Source organism: Ambystoma mexicanum, chromosome 1q (genome assembly GCF_040938575.1).
Source record: "Ambystoma mexicanum isolate Mex_15411 chromosome 1q, UKY_AmexF1_1, whole genome shotgun sequence".
In the NCBI taxonomy this organism is placed as follows: domain Eukaryota; kingdom Metazoa; phylum Chordata; class Amphibia; order Caudata; family Ambystomatidae; genus Ambystoma; species Ambystoma mexicanum.
In genome coordinates, this window is record NC_090922.1 from 837,394,899 (window position 1) to 837,411,351 (window position 16,453).

At 47.3% G+C, this 16,453-nt stretch overlaps 1 protein-coding gene across 3 annotated transcripts in view; it reads right to left on the bottom strand.

The window, feature by feature from the left end:
• LOC138537572 (torsin-1A-interacting protein 1-like) overlaps window positions 1–16,453 on the bottom strand; it is a 731,597-nt gene that overhangs the window by 338,637 nt on the left and 376,507 nt on the right. For all 3 annotated transcript variants that reach the window (XM_069641458.1, XM_069641460.1, XM_069641461.1), the window contains exon 6: window positions 11,905–11,952. In XM_069641458.1, the coding sequence (XP_069497559.1) occupies window positions 11,905–11,952 (48 nt within the window). The remainder of the gene's footprint in view (window positions 1–11,904; window positions 11,953–16,453) is intronic.

Sequence of the window (16,453 nt, forward strand, 5' to 3'; positions counted from 1 at the left end):
CATGAAACTCCAGTTCGAGGAAGATTCCATTGATTAGCCCAAAATAGATCGTATACACAGAGCCGGATGAACTGCGTGTGGACCGAAGACTGTCTTGGCAAGGATCCACAATTACGCGGATAAAGCCAGTGTCATGGAGAAGGCCAAGCGTAGCACACAGATCTCCTTGAACACAGCGAAGTTGTCGATCTACCAAGACCTGTCGGCTCTCACACTAGCTATGAGAAGAAACTGTGCCCCGCTCACTAAATGGTTGAAGGAGAAGGGTGTCCGATATCGCTGGGGATATCCCTTCTCACTAGCATTTGAATGGGAAGGGAGCACGATTAGACTCAAATCAGAAAGGGATATCCAGAGCTTTACAACGGATCTGCTAGGCGAACAAGGAGACGAAGCAAACCGGGAAGGAAGGAGGGCGGATGATAGAGTGGCGGAAAGGCTCGAAGCGGAGACGAATACCCGGATCGAGGAAATTCAGAAGGATGAATGCATCGCCAGACATGGAACACTAAATAGAATAGCAGCACATGCGCCCTGAGCGCAGTAACAAGCACATGGATCCGTGTCATCAGAAAATCAGGCGGCTCCGGAGGGGCAGACATGAGACACTGGAGGAGGCATGCCAAGATTGCAGAGGTGCTTGGTCTGCAGGCAGGGGAGATCTAATAATAGACATGTGATACTTTGTAGGGTGCGGTTCAGAGGGCACGCTCTTGAAGGAGGAACAAGCTTGTCCAGGTCACTACTTACAGCAGTGAGGGCGAGGTATTCTCTAATACTTGATTTGTTATGAGATTGTTAAGAAGGGGGGGGGGCAGGGACAGTTGCGGCTCAAGGTTAAGTTGAACATTACGAGATGGGACCGTAAGAAGTGCGTTCTCTGCTGGTGGTCTGAGACCGGCCAGGTACAGATGACCAGGTGGGATTGGATGCCGAGAGGGAAGGGTGGGGGAGAGAGGGAAGGAGGGAACTGGAACAGGCCTCCCCAGAGTTGGGTTGTGGGCAAAGAGAAACGTTAATAGGGATAGCGGCATGTGTTAACTGTCGGAAATACCATTCACACAAACAAGAAATAGCGACAACACTTGAATTCCTGAGGGGTGGGTCTTTCAGGGTGGGTACGCTCAACATAAAGGGCCTGAATTCGTCCACGAAGCGATCACCGGTCTGCAGGGAGTTCAAGAGGGCATGATTGGATGTGCTCTTCCTCCAAGAGATGAAGTACATACACGGAGAAGAACGCAGGGTCCTGCACTCCAGATTGGGAATGGAATATTGATGGTCCGGCCCTCTGCAAAAGGCAGGGTGGGAATAGTAGTGAAGAAGGGGTTGACGCTGGAAGAAACCAGGGTGTGGGCAGACAGAGGGGAGGGCGCTCGTGGTTGTGGGGAAAGTATGCAATATAGAGAGTGCACATTTGCGATACTCTATGTTCCAAATACGGGCCAATCTAGGTCCCTGCAGCGTACAATTCCAAAGATGATGCTTGAAGCCACGGGCTACGTAAGACTAGCGGGAGACCTTAATTTATGGCCAGATCCTGAGTTTAACAGGCATTCTGGTAATCAAGAATCATGCAAACCCATAGATGGTGGCCGAGATGATGACATATGGGCTGCAGGACATCTGGCGGGCATTTCACCCCAACAAGTAGAGATCCACCTTTTACTCGGCACCCCACTCCACGTTCACTACAATAGAATACCTCTTCTCTGAGGGAGTGGGGCAAGTTGTGACTGCTTCTGAGATAGTTCCAATTTCATGGTTGGATCACAATATGGTTACTGTCGATATGAATAGGTTAACTTTACCACATGGGGGGCAAAATAACACTGCAATGAAACTGTGGAAAGACCAGATCTTCCGTGAGGAAATGAGGAAAGGGATAAGGAATACTTTGAACTCAACGATACAGGGGAGGTACCCAAGAGAACAGTGTGGGAGACTGGTAAGGCGACATGGAGGGGTATACTGATTCAGGAAAGAGCGAATAAGAAGCAGGAAAGGGCGCTGATAGAGAGGGGGGGGGGCTGAGGGAGAAGATTGCACAGCTGTACGCCGCTGCCCGCGACTCCAACAAGGATTGTGCAGAAAAAGTAGCTGAAGCTAGGCAGAAAAAGAGAAGAGCTCTGGCTCTTGGAGGAGGCCCAGGTTGTTCGCAAACTTCAGTTCCTTTAACAAAAACACTACGAAAAGGGAGATAAGGCAGACGCCCTACTTGCGGCTAGCTTAAGAGGGCAACGTGCAGAACGAGCAATTCGCAGCATAGAGGGGGAGAAAGGTGGGTTAACAGACCCGAAGGAAATACTAGAGGCGTTCCCAAAGTTTTATGAAAGATTATACAAATCAGAAACGTTACGGGAGGACATGAAATTATTAGATTCACCAATTAAAGGTGAGGAGATCGAGAAGGTGATAAGGAGCCTACCAATGGGGAAAGTACCTGGAAATGATGGATATACTGCCGACTTCTATAAGACGTTCATATCCTTCCTTCTCCCCTTTATGGTAGATCTATTTAATGACATCCTTCTGAAAGGGGTAGCTCCAGACTCCTTCTCAGAAGCACTCATTTCGGTGATCCCCAAGGAAGGCAGAAACCCTGATCAGTGTGGGTCCTACCGCCCAAACTCATTACTGAACATCGGCGTCAAAATCTATATGCGAGTACTGGCTTCCAGACTCAAAGCCCATATGCCCCGACTGATGCACTCTGATCAGGTGGGGTTCATTTTAGGGAGGCAGGGAGCCAACACCATGCGCAAGACGCTACATTTAATTCATGAATCTGCAAAAATGGCAGGGGACCCCAGTCTCCTATCAGTGGATGCAGAAAAAGCGTTGAACAGTGTGGAGTGGGGCTTCCTAGAGGCGGTGCTAGAAAAAGTGGGACTTGGTCATACATTCAGGAAAGGGGTCAACGCAGTATATACATCACCCAAAGCATCAGTAGTGGCCAACTCAGAGTACTTGAGGTGGTTCCATTTAGAGAGGCACAAGACAGGGCTGCCCGCTCTCTGCGATACTGTTTGCACTTTCCTTGGAGCTCCTCGCTCAGATGCTTAGAGTGGATCAGTGGGTCGAGAGCCTGCAGGTGTCGGGGAAGGAATACAAGGCCGCCCTTTACGCAGACAAAATCCTCCTACATATAAAGAACCCCATGGCGTCGATACCAAGGGCTATACAACTAAGAGTTACAGAACACTTTCGGGTTTCAAAATCAATAGATCCAAATTGATATTGTTCCCACTACAAGAGCCTAACCCAGAAACCCGAACAGGTTAGCCACTCTTTGCCTTGAAATTGGCGGCACCACCCTCCGCTATTTAGGGATAAACCTAACACGGAACTTGAATACATTATATGAAGCCAATTACCCCAGCCTCTTAGCCAGTTTCCATGCAGAATTAAATAAGTGGCAGAAACTCACAATCTCATGGATCGGAAGGCTCAATGCAGTCAAGATGGTGTGCCTCCCGAGATTTCTCTACCCGTTCCAAATGCTTCCCCTACGACTCCCAGAGACATTCTTCAGAGAAACCAAAAGAGCCATCCTAAAGTTCTTATGGCAGGGGAAAAAGGCAAGGATAGCCTATGATATCCTTGTCTTACCCAAGGAAAAAGGGGGGCGGGGGGGTGGGAGTGGGTCTTCCCGACCACAAAAAATATTATCAAGCCGTCCAGCTAAGGGTCATGGGTCCCCCACTTGAGTGGGCGGACAGAGTTGCAGTGGGTCCACCTCGATAATAACCTGGCACCAGCCACCGTCTCAAGAGTGGCTATGGGTCCCGAGAGATAAATTGCTCAGAAGGCTCCGGAACCACCCAATACCGGGCACATTATAGGAGATATGGAGGGAAGGGGTAGATATGCGAGGAATAACCACATGGCCATCCCCTTTGAGCCATATATGGGCTCCGGGAGGAGATCCCTAACCATGTTCCAGACATGGTTCGAGGCAGGCCTCAAAAGGGTGGCACAGCTCTGGAGAGGGGGACACTTACTTACGATCACCGAAGTACGAGTCTCTGGGGATACACCCAATATTTTTTTTCCTTCCTGCAACTTAAGGGGGTACTTAAGAGAAGTGAATGGAAGGAGAGGATACAGCGAGACCTCACCCAGTTTGAGAAACTACTTGATACTATGACAGAAGAACAAGTTACTTACCAACTGTAACGTTCTTTCGACTGGATGTTCCTCCCACATATTCCTCATCTTATGATATTCGTATCCTGCCAGCTTCGCTGCTTCGGAAAATAAATTCTCGGCAGAGGGCGCTGTGCACAAGGTCGTGGCGTCGATGTCCCTCAACTGGTTCCGTACTGTGTCGATGTCACCATCAGCATAAATAGCTTGTGCCGCGCCCGTTGGCTTCAGTTCTGTTTTGTCGAGGAAATATTCAAGGAACACCCAGGCTTGCCTCATGACTGATACTCTTTGTGAGAGGAAAGTGTAATTAACTTAAAGTGTCCTGCAGGGTAGGATAGGAGGGGCGATGAGGAATACGTGGGAGGAACATCCAGTCGAAAGAACGTTACAGTTTGTAAGTAACTTGTTCTTCGAATGGATTGTGTCCTCCCACGTATTCCTCATTTTATGATAGACTCCCATAGCAGTGGTAATTTTGGAGGTGGGAGTACTAGTTATTGTTCCCATGGACGGAAGTACTGCCTTGGCAAATAAACCCTCATTGGAGGAAGAGGCATCTAAGCAATAATGCTTGATGAAGGTATGCATTGATGCCTATGTTGCAGCTGAACAAATATCTGCTGCAGGGACTCCCCTCTTCAGAGCCGCAGAAGTAGCCATCACCTAGTGGAATGGGCTCGCAGCCCATCCGGTTAGTCTTTTCCCGCCAATCTGTACCACTCAATTATAGCCAGAATGATCCAGCGGGATAGTTTGTTTTGTCACAGCGAATCCCAATTTATGACCTGTATAACCCAAAATAAGTAGGTCATCTTGACGTAATTTTGACATTCTTGAAATGTAAAAACAGAGCCCTTTTGGGGTCCAGTCTATGCAGTCTCTCCTCTTTGCCCAAATGAGGAGGATAGAATGTTGGTAATATGATTTTTTGTGACAAGCGGAAGTCAGAAACTACTTTTAGTAAGAAAGATGGTTTAACCTTAAGAACCAGTTTGTCCTTGTAAAAAGTAGTATATGGAGGTTTACATGAGAGAGCCTGTAGTTCACTAACCCTGCGTGATGTTAAGGCCACAAGAAGGACAGTCTTCACCGTTAGAAGCCTCAAGAGACAGGAGTGCAGAGGCTCAAAAGTTATACAAGCTAGAAACTTAAGTACTAGATTTAGATCCCAAGTTGGGACATAAAAGGGGACTGGAGAGTATACATTAGTAAGCTCTTTCAGGAATTGAATTATCAATGGAATTTTGAAATAAGAAACCTCTTCCGAGGAGCGCTTGAAAATGGACCGCGCAGCTAGATATCCTTTAATTGTTCTGATCTGGAGCCCCAGATTGGCTAGATGCAATAGGAAAGAGCACCATTGGGGTGCCACACTAAAAAGGGTCCACATCCTTATCTTTGCACCAGTTACTGAATTTGTTCCAACAACACCGGTACAAGGATTTTATTGCCGACCTTCTGGCCGAAAGCAAAATCTCCATTACGTCATCCGGAAGATCCCAATCCTTGTATCTCAACCTCTCAGAAACCAGGCGTGAAGGTTGAGTGTCTTGACCTCTGGATGGAGTACTAGACCTTCCTCTTGTGAGAGAAGATCCTATCTTTGCGGAAGACTTATTGGAGCTCAGATTGACATGTCCAGAAGGTCCGGATAGCACGTCCTCCTGGCCCAATCCGGGGCAATTAGGATCATGGTTTCCTGAACTTTCTCTATCTCCAGATTACTTGAGGAATCACGGGGACTGCAGGAAACGTGTACAGAAGTGGAAACTTCCAGTCCGCCACAAACTCGTCTCCTAGAGCTCCTCTCAGAGAAAATTCCCTTGAGCAGTACTGTTCACACTTCCGGTTTACCGTGGTCGCAAAGAGATCCAATTCAGGGGGTTCCCCAAAGGGCAAAGATCTCCAGAAGGACCTCCTGAGCTAACTCTTACTTGTGGGAGACTGCTCTGCCTGCTCAGTGCGTCTGCCACCGTGTTCTGCTCTCCGGCTAGGTGAACTGCCAATAGAGAGATTCCTTCTCATATTGCCCAGAACCAGAGCTGCATTGCCTCTCTGCACAGTGGAGTGACCCTACGCCTCCTCTCTTGTTGAGGTAGTACATGGCCACTGTGTTGTCCGTCATTATCAGGACATTCCTTCCCTGTACAGAGGGCAGGAAGGCTTTCAGCGCTAGTCTGATTGCCCTCAGCTCCAATAGGTTGATGTGTAGTTTGGACTTCGATGGAGACCAACGAATGCAGATTGTCAGATTGTTGGTGTGGGCGGCCCACCCCGTGAGTGAGGCGTCCGTTACTACTGTGATCTCCGGCCATGGTTGCCAAAAAGGTTCTCCCTTGATGATGCTGTCATTGCAAGCCCACCAGAGTAGATCCTGAGCAAATACGCTCGGGACTTGCAGAAGATCCGACATACTCCCGGTGAACTGGGTCCACCGAGTTCTGAGGGCCCATTGACGGGATCTTATTCTCAATCTGGCCTCTGGCACCAGAAAAATGCAGGATGCCATGAGGCCGAGCAACCTCAGAAAATAGAAGACCGGCAGATGCTGGGCATTCTGGAACTTTGTTACCATCTGCAGAATGTGGAGAGCTCTCACCTCGGGAGGCGAGGCTTTGCCCGAGGAAGTATCCAAAACTGCTCCGATAAACTGGAGCTTTTGGGATGGTATCACGTGAGTCTTCTTGAAATTGAGGGAGAAGCCCAGTTTGTGAAGGAAGTGACAGGTGATCGACAGATGTTCCTGAGCTTGTTCGGGAGAACGCGCTCCGATCAACCAATCGTCCAGGTAGGGGCAGACGTGAATCCCCCCCCCTCCTGAGATTCGCTGTCACAACCGCCATCAGTTTGGTGAAAACCCTTGGGGCGGAAGTCAGTCCGAATGGAAGCACTCAAAACTAAAAGCGAGAACCGCCAACCGCAAACCTCAGGTACTTTCGGTGCTTGGGATGGATTGGCACATGAAAGTAAGCATCCTGAAGGTCCAATGATAACAACCAGTCTTGGAGTTGGAGAGCCAGAAGGATCTGAGAAAGGGTTACCATCTTGAACTTGTCCTTCCCGAGGAACTTGTTCAAGTTTCTTAAAGCCAGGGTGGGTCTCAATACTACGTCCTTCTTTGGAATGAGAAAGTAGGGAGGGGGGGTGGGGGTGGGGTGGAAGGTACCAACCCATGTTCCCCTCCGGTACAGGTACCTGTTCTATTGCACCTTTCTCTAGCAGGGTTAAAATTTCCTGCAACAGAAGCGGATCTGGAATTTTGACAGAGCTGGTTCCCGGTGGATGGTCCCGAGGCCTTTTTAGGAAGGGAAGGCAGTAATCTTGAGCTCCAGTGCCCAAGCATCTGAATTAATGCCCAGCCATTCTTGCAGATGCTGAGAGATTCTGCCTCCCACCAGGCTTTTGTGTGATAAGGCCTCAGAGTGATTTGAAAGGGGGATGCAGGAGCGGCTGAGGGAAAAGATGCCGTTCCTGAGGCTGGTTTAGCACTTTTTCCTCGTCCACCATGAGCGATATTTCTCTTGCCTCTTTGAATTGCCTGTCCTCTTCCTCTACCAAAAGAGGAGTAGTACCGAAAAGAACCTCTCCAGGAAGATGAGCCCGAATAAGGTTTCTGAGGCCGTCGCATGGAGGCACAAAGATTTAGCTGCCGCTTTTGAGGTCTGTAGTTTAAGCTTTCATCAGCTTTACTACCAAACAGCCTCAAGCCATCAAAAGGCATGCTGAGAAGTCTGGCCTGCACATCTGGTGCAAACCCTGACTTCCTCAACCACGCAAATCTGCTTAGCACTGTGCTTGCAGCCATGGATCTGCTGATACGATCAGCAGTATCCAGTCCAGACTTGACATTCCCCCATTGCCTCCTTTCCATCTTTGACAATATTCAGGAAGCCTTCCCTTGCCTTTCGGAATATGTTCAGCCGCCGCCGAAATGCAGTCCCACAGGGTATGGGTGAACCTGACCAGGGAACAGGTCACATTAGTTGACGAGAGCCATGCTACCCAAGGTAAAGACCTTACAGGCCCAAGCATCCACCTGCTTATACTCTATCCGGGGGATAGATGGATATGCTGTCGGACTCGAGGAAGAAGCAGCCTGAATAACCAGACTTTCTGGAGTGGGATGCCTGTTTAAATAATCAGGATCAGAACTAGAAGTTGTATACTTCTTTGGAAAATTACTGTTGACTGCAGCAATTGTGTCAGGAACTTCTGTTTTTTCTCTACAGTTCTTTGAAGTGCCCTATGGAAGGGGAGAACTGGATCCTTCTGGGGGCCCTGATCAAGTATGTCAGTCATAATCCGAATCAAAAGTGGGTGAGGCTCTACTCCAGGCCAAGTATTCCACCACTCTATTCATTAAACTTCTTTACCCTGAATCTGCATGTTCTGCAGGGTCAGGTTTTGCAAACTCCAGCTCAGGCGACGTATCATTGCCAATAGCAGAGTGAAGGGTAACACACAGGTCTCATTTTCGATTCTGGATCGATCAATTCTTCTGGGACCTCTAGTACCATATTATACTCCAAAAGGAGAAACCTATTCTTCTTCAGAGACACTTTCTTCAAAAATAGACAGATTTAAAGAAGTCTGACTTAGGTAAAGGAGTAAATCTCCTTTCCTGTTCATGAGTTTGGGTCTAAGGAATCGAAGGAGTCTTCGAGGACACTGATGATGTCTTCGACAAAGGCGTCGAAAACACTTTTGGCTTCGATGTCTAAGCCATCAAGGGTTTCAACGACTTTTTTTATACGGTGTCAGGAAAACACCCGATTCTCGAGGAATCTTCGATGATTTGACGTCAACTCGAGTCTTACGAGTTTCACCCATACTACTGGGTTTTACCACAGTAGTTCCGGACTTCGCTGTGTCGTCCGACAGAGCGGCCGGGGTCTGGCTCTTCTGAGGCTTCTTTGAGGGGGTCGAGGCCGCATTCTCAAAGACCTCCATCATCTTTCTTCTAAACTCTTCCCATTTTCTTGGGGAATCCAACTTAGTCGGGCATCGTACCAATTCAGTAGATGTATCGCAGGGTGAAGAGGCAGATCTAGGTCTCCTCTTAACCTTTTTTGAAGAGTAAGATTAAGAGCGTCTCAATCTACTGCGAGATCGAGATCTCTTAGAGTGTTTACTACGATCCGATTCTTTTGAATCACTCGACTTCCTATGTCTTTTTGACGAGGCCTTCAAGGAGACCTTGGATGCTTCCCGCCCGACTGCTAGTTTACCTTTCCTCTCACGAAGGGCCTTCTCCGTCATCGACCGACAGGAGCCACAGTCGCCGGTTCGATGGTCTGAACATAGGCACCAAAGAAAAGCGGCGAGGATCTGTAATCGGCATCTTCGTTCCGCAGTCGATACATTTTTTGAACCCCGTCTTGGGAGTAGAAGGGAGGGGGGAGAAGACATTTTCAGAAGAAAATTTCAAAGCGCGCCGTTCGAGAGCGAAGCAATCTGAAAAACGTAACTGAAGCCAACGGGCGCGGCACAAGCTATTTATACTGATGGTGACGTCAACACGGTACGGAGCCCGTCGAGGGACATCGACACCACAACCTCGTGCACAGCACTCTCTGCTGAGAAAATCTTTTCTGAAGCAGGCAGGATACGTATGTCATAAGATGAGGAAAACGTGGGAGGACACAATCCATTTGAAACAAAAAATTATCTCAGCCATGTATAAAAGCACTGATAGAGGTAGGGAAGGGATCCACTGCCCAACTGAGGGAAAGATGGGAGTGGGACTTTGAAGTGGAATTAGACCTGAAATTATGGACGAAGATCTGTAGAGGGGCATCGCAGACATCCATAGCAGCTCAATACAAATTGCATGCCATCAAACTCCTCCACAGGTGGCAGTATGACCCTGATAGGCTATCCAAAATGTTTCAGTTGGCTAGCCCCATGTGCTGGCATCAATGCGGGGAGAAGGCCAACTACTGGCATATGTGGTGGGGATGCCCGCAGGTGAGGGTGTACTAGGACGAGGTTCTGGAATGGATTAGGCGGGTTGATGGGATCCCTGCGAGGTAGCACCCCTCTTAATCTTATTTGGCTTGGAAGAGTGTGATGGTGAAATGAGAAGGTTAACTGGAATAGTAGCCCCCGCTCCTCCTGGCGGTGAGGGCCTGTCTGGTGATTAGATGGAAAGCCGAATTAACCTCTTCCCCCCCGGCCCCCAGAGTAAGAGAATGGGTTGTGGTTGCCACACATTTGTGCAATGGAGAGAATCACGGCATCCCTCCACAGGAAGGCTGCGCAATATGAAACTGTGGAACGACTTTGTGAAGGAGTATATTGACATTGCCTCACGTGAACGATCTGCAGGCTGGATGGCAGATACGCAGTAAGGGATGATGGATGGTACAAGAGGGTCAGCAGGGAGTCTGAGGAAGAGCTGTGTGTCATCTGCGGAACAATGGTAGTTGGAGGCGTGCAAGGAGAGCAAGGTAAATGTTAAAGAGCCAGGGGGAGAGTATAGAGCCTGGGGGACACCACAGGTGGAGATGGAAGTAGGAGAGGAGAAGTAGCTCTGGATGACTTGGGAAGAACAGTTGGTGAGGAAAGGGGACAGCCAATCCAGTGTCCGTTCCGAGATACCAAGTGTATCATGGAGCCTTTGTATGAGGATGGAATGGTTAACTGTCAAATGCAGAAGAGAATGATAAGGACAGCTGGGGAGTTGGAGTCCAGAGATGCAAGCAGTTCTTCATGGGTGTTCAGAAGTGCAGTTGCCTCTGGATGCTCGGAATCTAGATAGTCGTGGAGGCCACCAACAAGTTCAGTGTGAGAGTTAAGCTGGGGCAAGGCCAGCTTCTCCAGGAAGGGGGTGATGGAGATAGGGCGATAGCCGTCGGGGCAGGTAGGGTCACAGAAAGGTTTTTTCAGGAATGGGCGCACAAGGGAGTGCTTAAGGGCTAAGGGGAAAGGTACAGTGTTAACACGCAGTTGGGAGCTCCCTGGTCTGCAGCGTTTAGAGCTCAGCGGCTCTGCATTTTCTTGACTGTTTTCTCTTTGGTGGGTTGCACGTTCCCTCCCCCTCAAGGACTTCTGAGCTATGTAGACCTGGAAGAGGAAAAACACTGGCTAGCATGTCCTATTGCAGGTATGGGGCAATCAAAAGTGGTACTTCATCCACTCGCCATGCACCTGGTTACAAGTACTGAGACTACCCTCCAGCTCCCACACCCCACCTCTAGGGCAAAACACCCTGGCAGGCCACCTGCCCCTGGTTGAGAAGAGACCCCTTCGATCCCCCCAGCATGACAGGACCACATCCCTAACCCAGTCACAATGGCCATTAGACCTTGCTCTTGTCAATATGAACATTGGTAGGTGTAATAGGGTTATTTACTACTGTGGGGCCCATGGGCTAGAGCCTTTTATCCCAATTGATATTTTATTTAATGAAAATGACAATGCGGCATGAGCACCAAAAAGGTTCTGCTACAAAAGAAAGCAGCATTTTGAGAGAGCCCAAACGCAGAGGTGAGGGGGTCAGAGACATTAAACCGTGAACTACACAGAAGCCTAAATCTTCCGTTTAAGAGTAGAGGCAATCCTGGAACCCTGTTAGAGAGGAACATATGACAGAATCCTGGACCTCCCAAAACGAGGTCTGATGCGACTGATCTACTACAGCAGATGCGACTGATGAGATTCAGACACTACCTTCCACTGATGGAAAGTCCATGAGCACACATACTCTGGAGAAAAGGGAAAAACTAAACGTCAGACTGTATGAGCTCCTACCTTCTTCAATGGAGTCATCTGTATCAGCACATGCAGTTTCAGCCTCACCTACAACAAGAAAAGCAGTGTTATGAAAGGATCAAAACATTGCAGAAGATACAGGAGGATAATAAATTAAGAGAATGTGTAACTGGCTACCCTGGGGAGTCAGCAATATACACTTATAGCTGGACATTCTCCAGAAGCAGACTATGAAACCACAATGACTTAGAATGTCTTCTTTTATGTCGGACTGCAGGGTTATTCATTTTGCTTGCTCTTTGAAGGGGGAGGGTCAGAATGGGAGTGGTGATGGATGAGTGGAAGAAGATTATGACTTAAAGTAGGAGTAAATGAAGATGCAGCAGTCCCAGCAAACCAAGCACTGTTGGTACAATACTCCACATGATTAAGAAACAGTGCTTGACTGAAGTATTTCAGATGTGTCAAAACGTTCCTAAGCTCCTCTCGATTTATCTGCAGGGAGCCCTGTCGGTTTCTACAAAGAATCAGCCAGTAAGGAGCGGAACATGGTGAACCGCAACTTAACTAAAATGTAGAATTGAGAGCCATGCTTTTTTAAACCCAACATAGCATTGACAGTGTTTGCTAAAACATGCCCAAATGCTCCAACCAAAAGAATGGCAGACCATACTGCACTTACCATTCCTAACGAGAGTAACCAGAGAGCAACACGTTTGTGGTCTGCATCCTTGAGAGCAGTCGGTCTTGGGTTGATATATTTTTGTATCAAATTTTTTTTTTTAAAAAGAACAAAAAAATTAAAAAAGGATGTGCTCGTGAAGACAATTTCACACAACCCTCTGGTGATGGCTGTGCAACCATGTAACTGAGTGGCAGAACAACATTCCCAACCAAACCTCCCTAAAGGTAGCAGCAATGGTAGAGCAGTCATTCCTCACTCTAGGAGGGAAGGAGAGCTGGTAGGTCAGTTCAGTTAGTCCACACATTTAGACAACCACCAACCACTGGTAATACTGAAAAAATACACTTTATTAGTGTCAGACATATACACTATACAGTGTTAAAATTAATACTTTAGGTACACAAAACACAATGATGGACCCAGTGTACATATAAAAAAAACTGAAGTGGTCAGTCAAGTCCCAAACCACCCCTACCACTAATATGCGAGGCACTACACAGTCTAAAAGAGGAAAAGGGCATGGGAACCCTAAACAGAGCAAAACAAAAAAGGACACATCGTTAGGAAAGATTTTTTATGATAGATGACGTGGTATGTTGGGTTGCTTGTGCCTAGCCTTTTAGTTAAAGCAGACATTCTACAAATGAATGTATCAAATTAGTTTACTGGTACTAAACCAAAGTAAGTTTATTCATTGTTAGAAGTGCAAACATACTCCAGTTGGAGGCACATGCAATTGTTTCACCCTTACGCAGGCTTTCTCAAGGCACAGTTACAGTAATGTGTGCGATACAATATTGTGTATGTGATTCAATTTAGTACACTCCTGCACATGTTTTACACATAGTGCATAGATCAAGTAGATAAAACGTTTGTATCATAGTAATCATGCACAAATATTTCACACATAAAAGTGCTTTCTATTCGGAGCAACTGATATTCAAATGGATATGCTTGGTAGTCCTATGAAATCGGGTCGGATTCTGTTCCTCCCAAGTTCAAACCATAATATTTTCATATTTTATGGGTCTGCCTAGCGATGATTCCACAGTGATCCCATTATTTTAGTGCAATTTCTGGTGAACATTTATATCTTCTTCAGAGTCAGGAATTCTCGTGGATTAGTTCATGCATCTTCTTGGTAATAAATCAAGTGTTCCTTCACATAATGTCTTAATGTTACAGTAAGGTGCATGTTGAGGTCATTTCTTAAATTTACTTCCAGGTACTCATTAGGATTTGCCTTCAAAATGGTGGATGGTCCTTGTTGGGGCTGTGTTCTTTCAGGATGGCAGTGCTCCGAAAGCAACAGAAAGATGTCTTAACACTGCTTATCCCATCTGACAACCTTGTTTAGACTGGGTATCTAGACAGTAGTGTTGTGTGAACTGAACTCCAAGTAGCTGATTTGCAATTGGTATCTAAAGGTACATTTGCAAGAATAGCAAAGGTTGCTCCTGTGCCTCGAGTTGAGTGAGCTCTGGCCATGAAAGTTAGTCTTTTTGGATAGGGAATAACACATTTGTATGCATCTGACTATCCATTTTGAAATAGTTGACAGGCAGGATTCCCATCTCTGTGCAGCTATGGAAACCAATAACTGATCTGTTTTCCTTAGTAGTTTGGTTTTGTCTAGGTAATACATAACAGCCCTCCCAACATCTAACGTATGGAGGCTTTTTTCTGCTGAATTGGTTGAATGTTGGAAAAAGGTTCGAAGTTCTATGGACTAATTGTCATTGAACGGAGATACATTTTGGAGAAAAACATGTATGTGTTCTTAAAACCACCTTGTCTTTATGAATAACAAATGGATCTTGTACAGAGGGCTTGAAGTTCACTTAACCTTATTTATGTGATGTCCACATCTTGCAAGTGATATGCACAAGTCTGGTTGTATGCATTGGCTCAAAGTTACTCATGAATTTAAGAAGTACAAACATTCAAGTCCCATTGGAGGGGGGTGTAATCATTTAACCCCTTCCATGAAGGCTTTAAATCACTGGAATCTTCCACCAATACACTTTACTCTGAGAAGTGGTGTACGCAGTGCTGGAGAGCTGCTAAATGATCTTTAAGTGAGTTAAAGGCTAATCCCGAGTCTAACAAGTGAAGTACGTAAAGAACTATGGGCCTCATTCAGAGTCGGGTGGTGGGGGAAAATAAGGGCTGCCATCTATGGATACCGGCACTTTACCAGACCACCCGACTATGGGTTTGCCGGTGGGGCACCTCTGTTACCTCCAGCGAAATGCTGGAGGGAAGCCAGGCGCCCTAGCAACCATAAAAGCCCTCGTCACAGAAACCCCCTTATGAAGTCCAATGGGACCCCATGAATTGGTATTTACACCGTACCGCCAGCACCCGGCTACCGGTAAAGCTAAGTACCAGATGCCGGTATCCTGGCAGCTCTACCGCCAGGATACCGGCGGCCTAGTCGGAATAAGGCCCCATGTAAGAAGGCGAGCATTCTAGGATTGATGCTGCGTGTTTTGCATCAAAAGACAGTGTTTTTCGACTTGTTGAAATAGTGTCTCGAGTTAGGTTTGCATGCCTCTTTAAGGATGTTCATATTTCTTTTGTGCAAGTTTAAACGTCCAAACTCATGAACTAGGACTTCAGGAGCCAAGCTGCCAAGTTCAGTGTTTTTCTGCGGTTATTCAGATAGCATGTTGTAAGGAGATGGAAGTTTGAATGGTGTGCAAAGGGACATCTTGAGCAGGTGCGAAAATCATGGTTGAAGTGCTCACATTGGCGCTATTAGAATAAGCTTTACTTGTTCCCGGTGTATCTTAATGGACTATCCTGTACAGAAGTGATGTTGGGTGAAAAGCGTATGGCACAAGTTACTTACCTGTAGCTCGTGTTCTCCAGCATGGAATCACCTGCTCATGAATACTCCCCATCGTCAGACTGGGAATCCTCTGCAAAAAGAAAGCAGTTTCACTTTACAATGAAAACTCCTCATCTCCTCTATGCTCCTCATACTGCCCCCACAAATGACACTCCTAAGCTCCACCCGAGGTGGCCATCTTCAGATTTGAGAGCGTGTCTAAAGTGTCAGCATGAAACAAGGAGAGCCACAGAGGGGAAGGAGGGAGGGTTTGCATGTGAATCCATGCAAGACCCATGCTGGAGAACAAGAGTTACTGGTAAGTAACTTGTACCTTCTCCAGCATGTGGTCTTGCATGGAATCACATGCTCATAAATCAGATTGCACAGCAGTATATACACACAACCACGGAGGTGGCAATGCTCACAGAAGCAATACAAGATTCCTCCCTGGTATGCCAGTCAACAGTAGAATCTTGTGAAGGTGTGGGTAGACCTCCACGTAGCAGCCCTGCAGTTGTCAAGCTGGTGAACACCAGAGAGAAACGCTGTGGTTGCTGCGATGGCTCTGGTGGATTGGGTACTCGGCCGGCCTGAAAGAGGTTTGTTGACCAAACAATGGTGCATGATTCAGCCAGCAAGCCGCCTGGATAGGGAAGCCTTGGACAGGATCTTCCTGTGTCCCCCCAGTTCCAAAATTGACAATCAGCTGAAAGGTCTTCCAAAAATTCTTCGTGCATGAGACATAGAACTTCAAGGCACGAGCAACGTCCAGCAAATGTAACGTCCTTTCAGAAAGCGTAGAAGGGTTCAGACTGAAAGCCGACAGACCCAAAGGCTTGTTGAAATGGAAGCCCAAAAGGATCCTTTGGCATGAAGGTGGGCCGAGTCTGCAGCAGCACCTTCATAGCGTGGAAGGCCAAGTACAGCTGCTTGCAGGAGAGAGCCCGGATCTCACTGACCCACCCAGCCGAGGTGATTGCCACCAGGAAAGTAGTCTCCCACGAAAAAAACTTCTGAGAGGCACGATGCATGGATTCAAATAAAGGCCCCATGACCTTAGTCAAGAC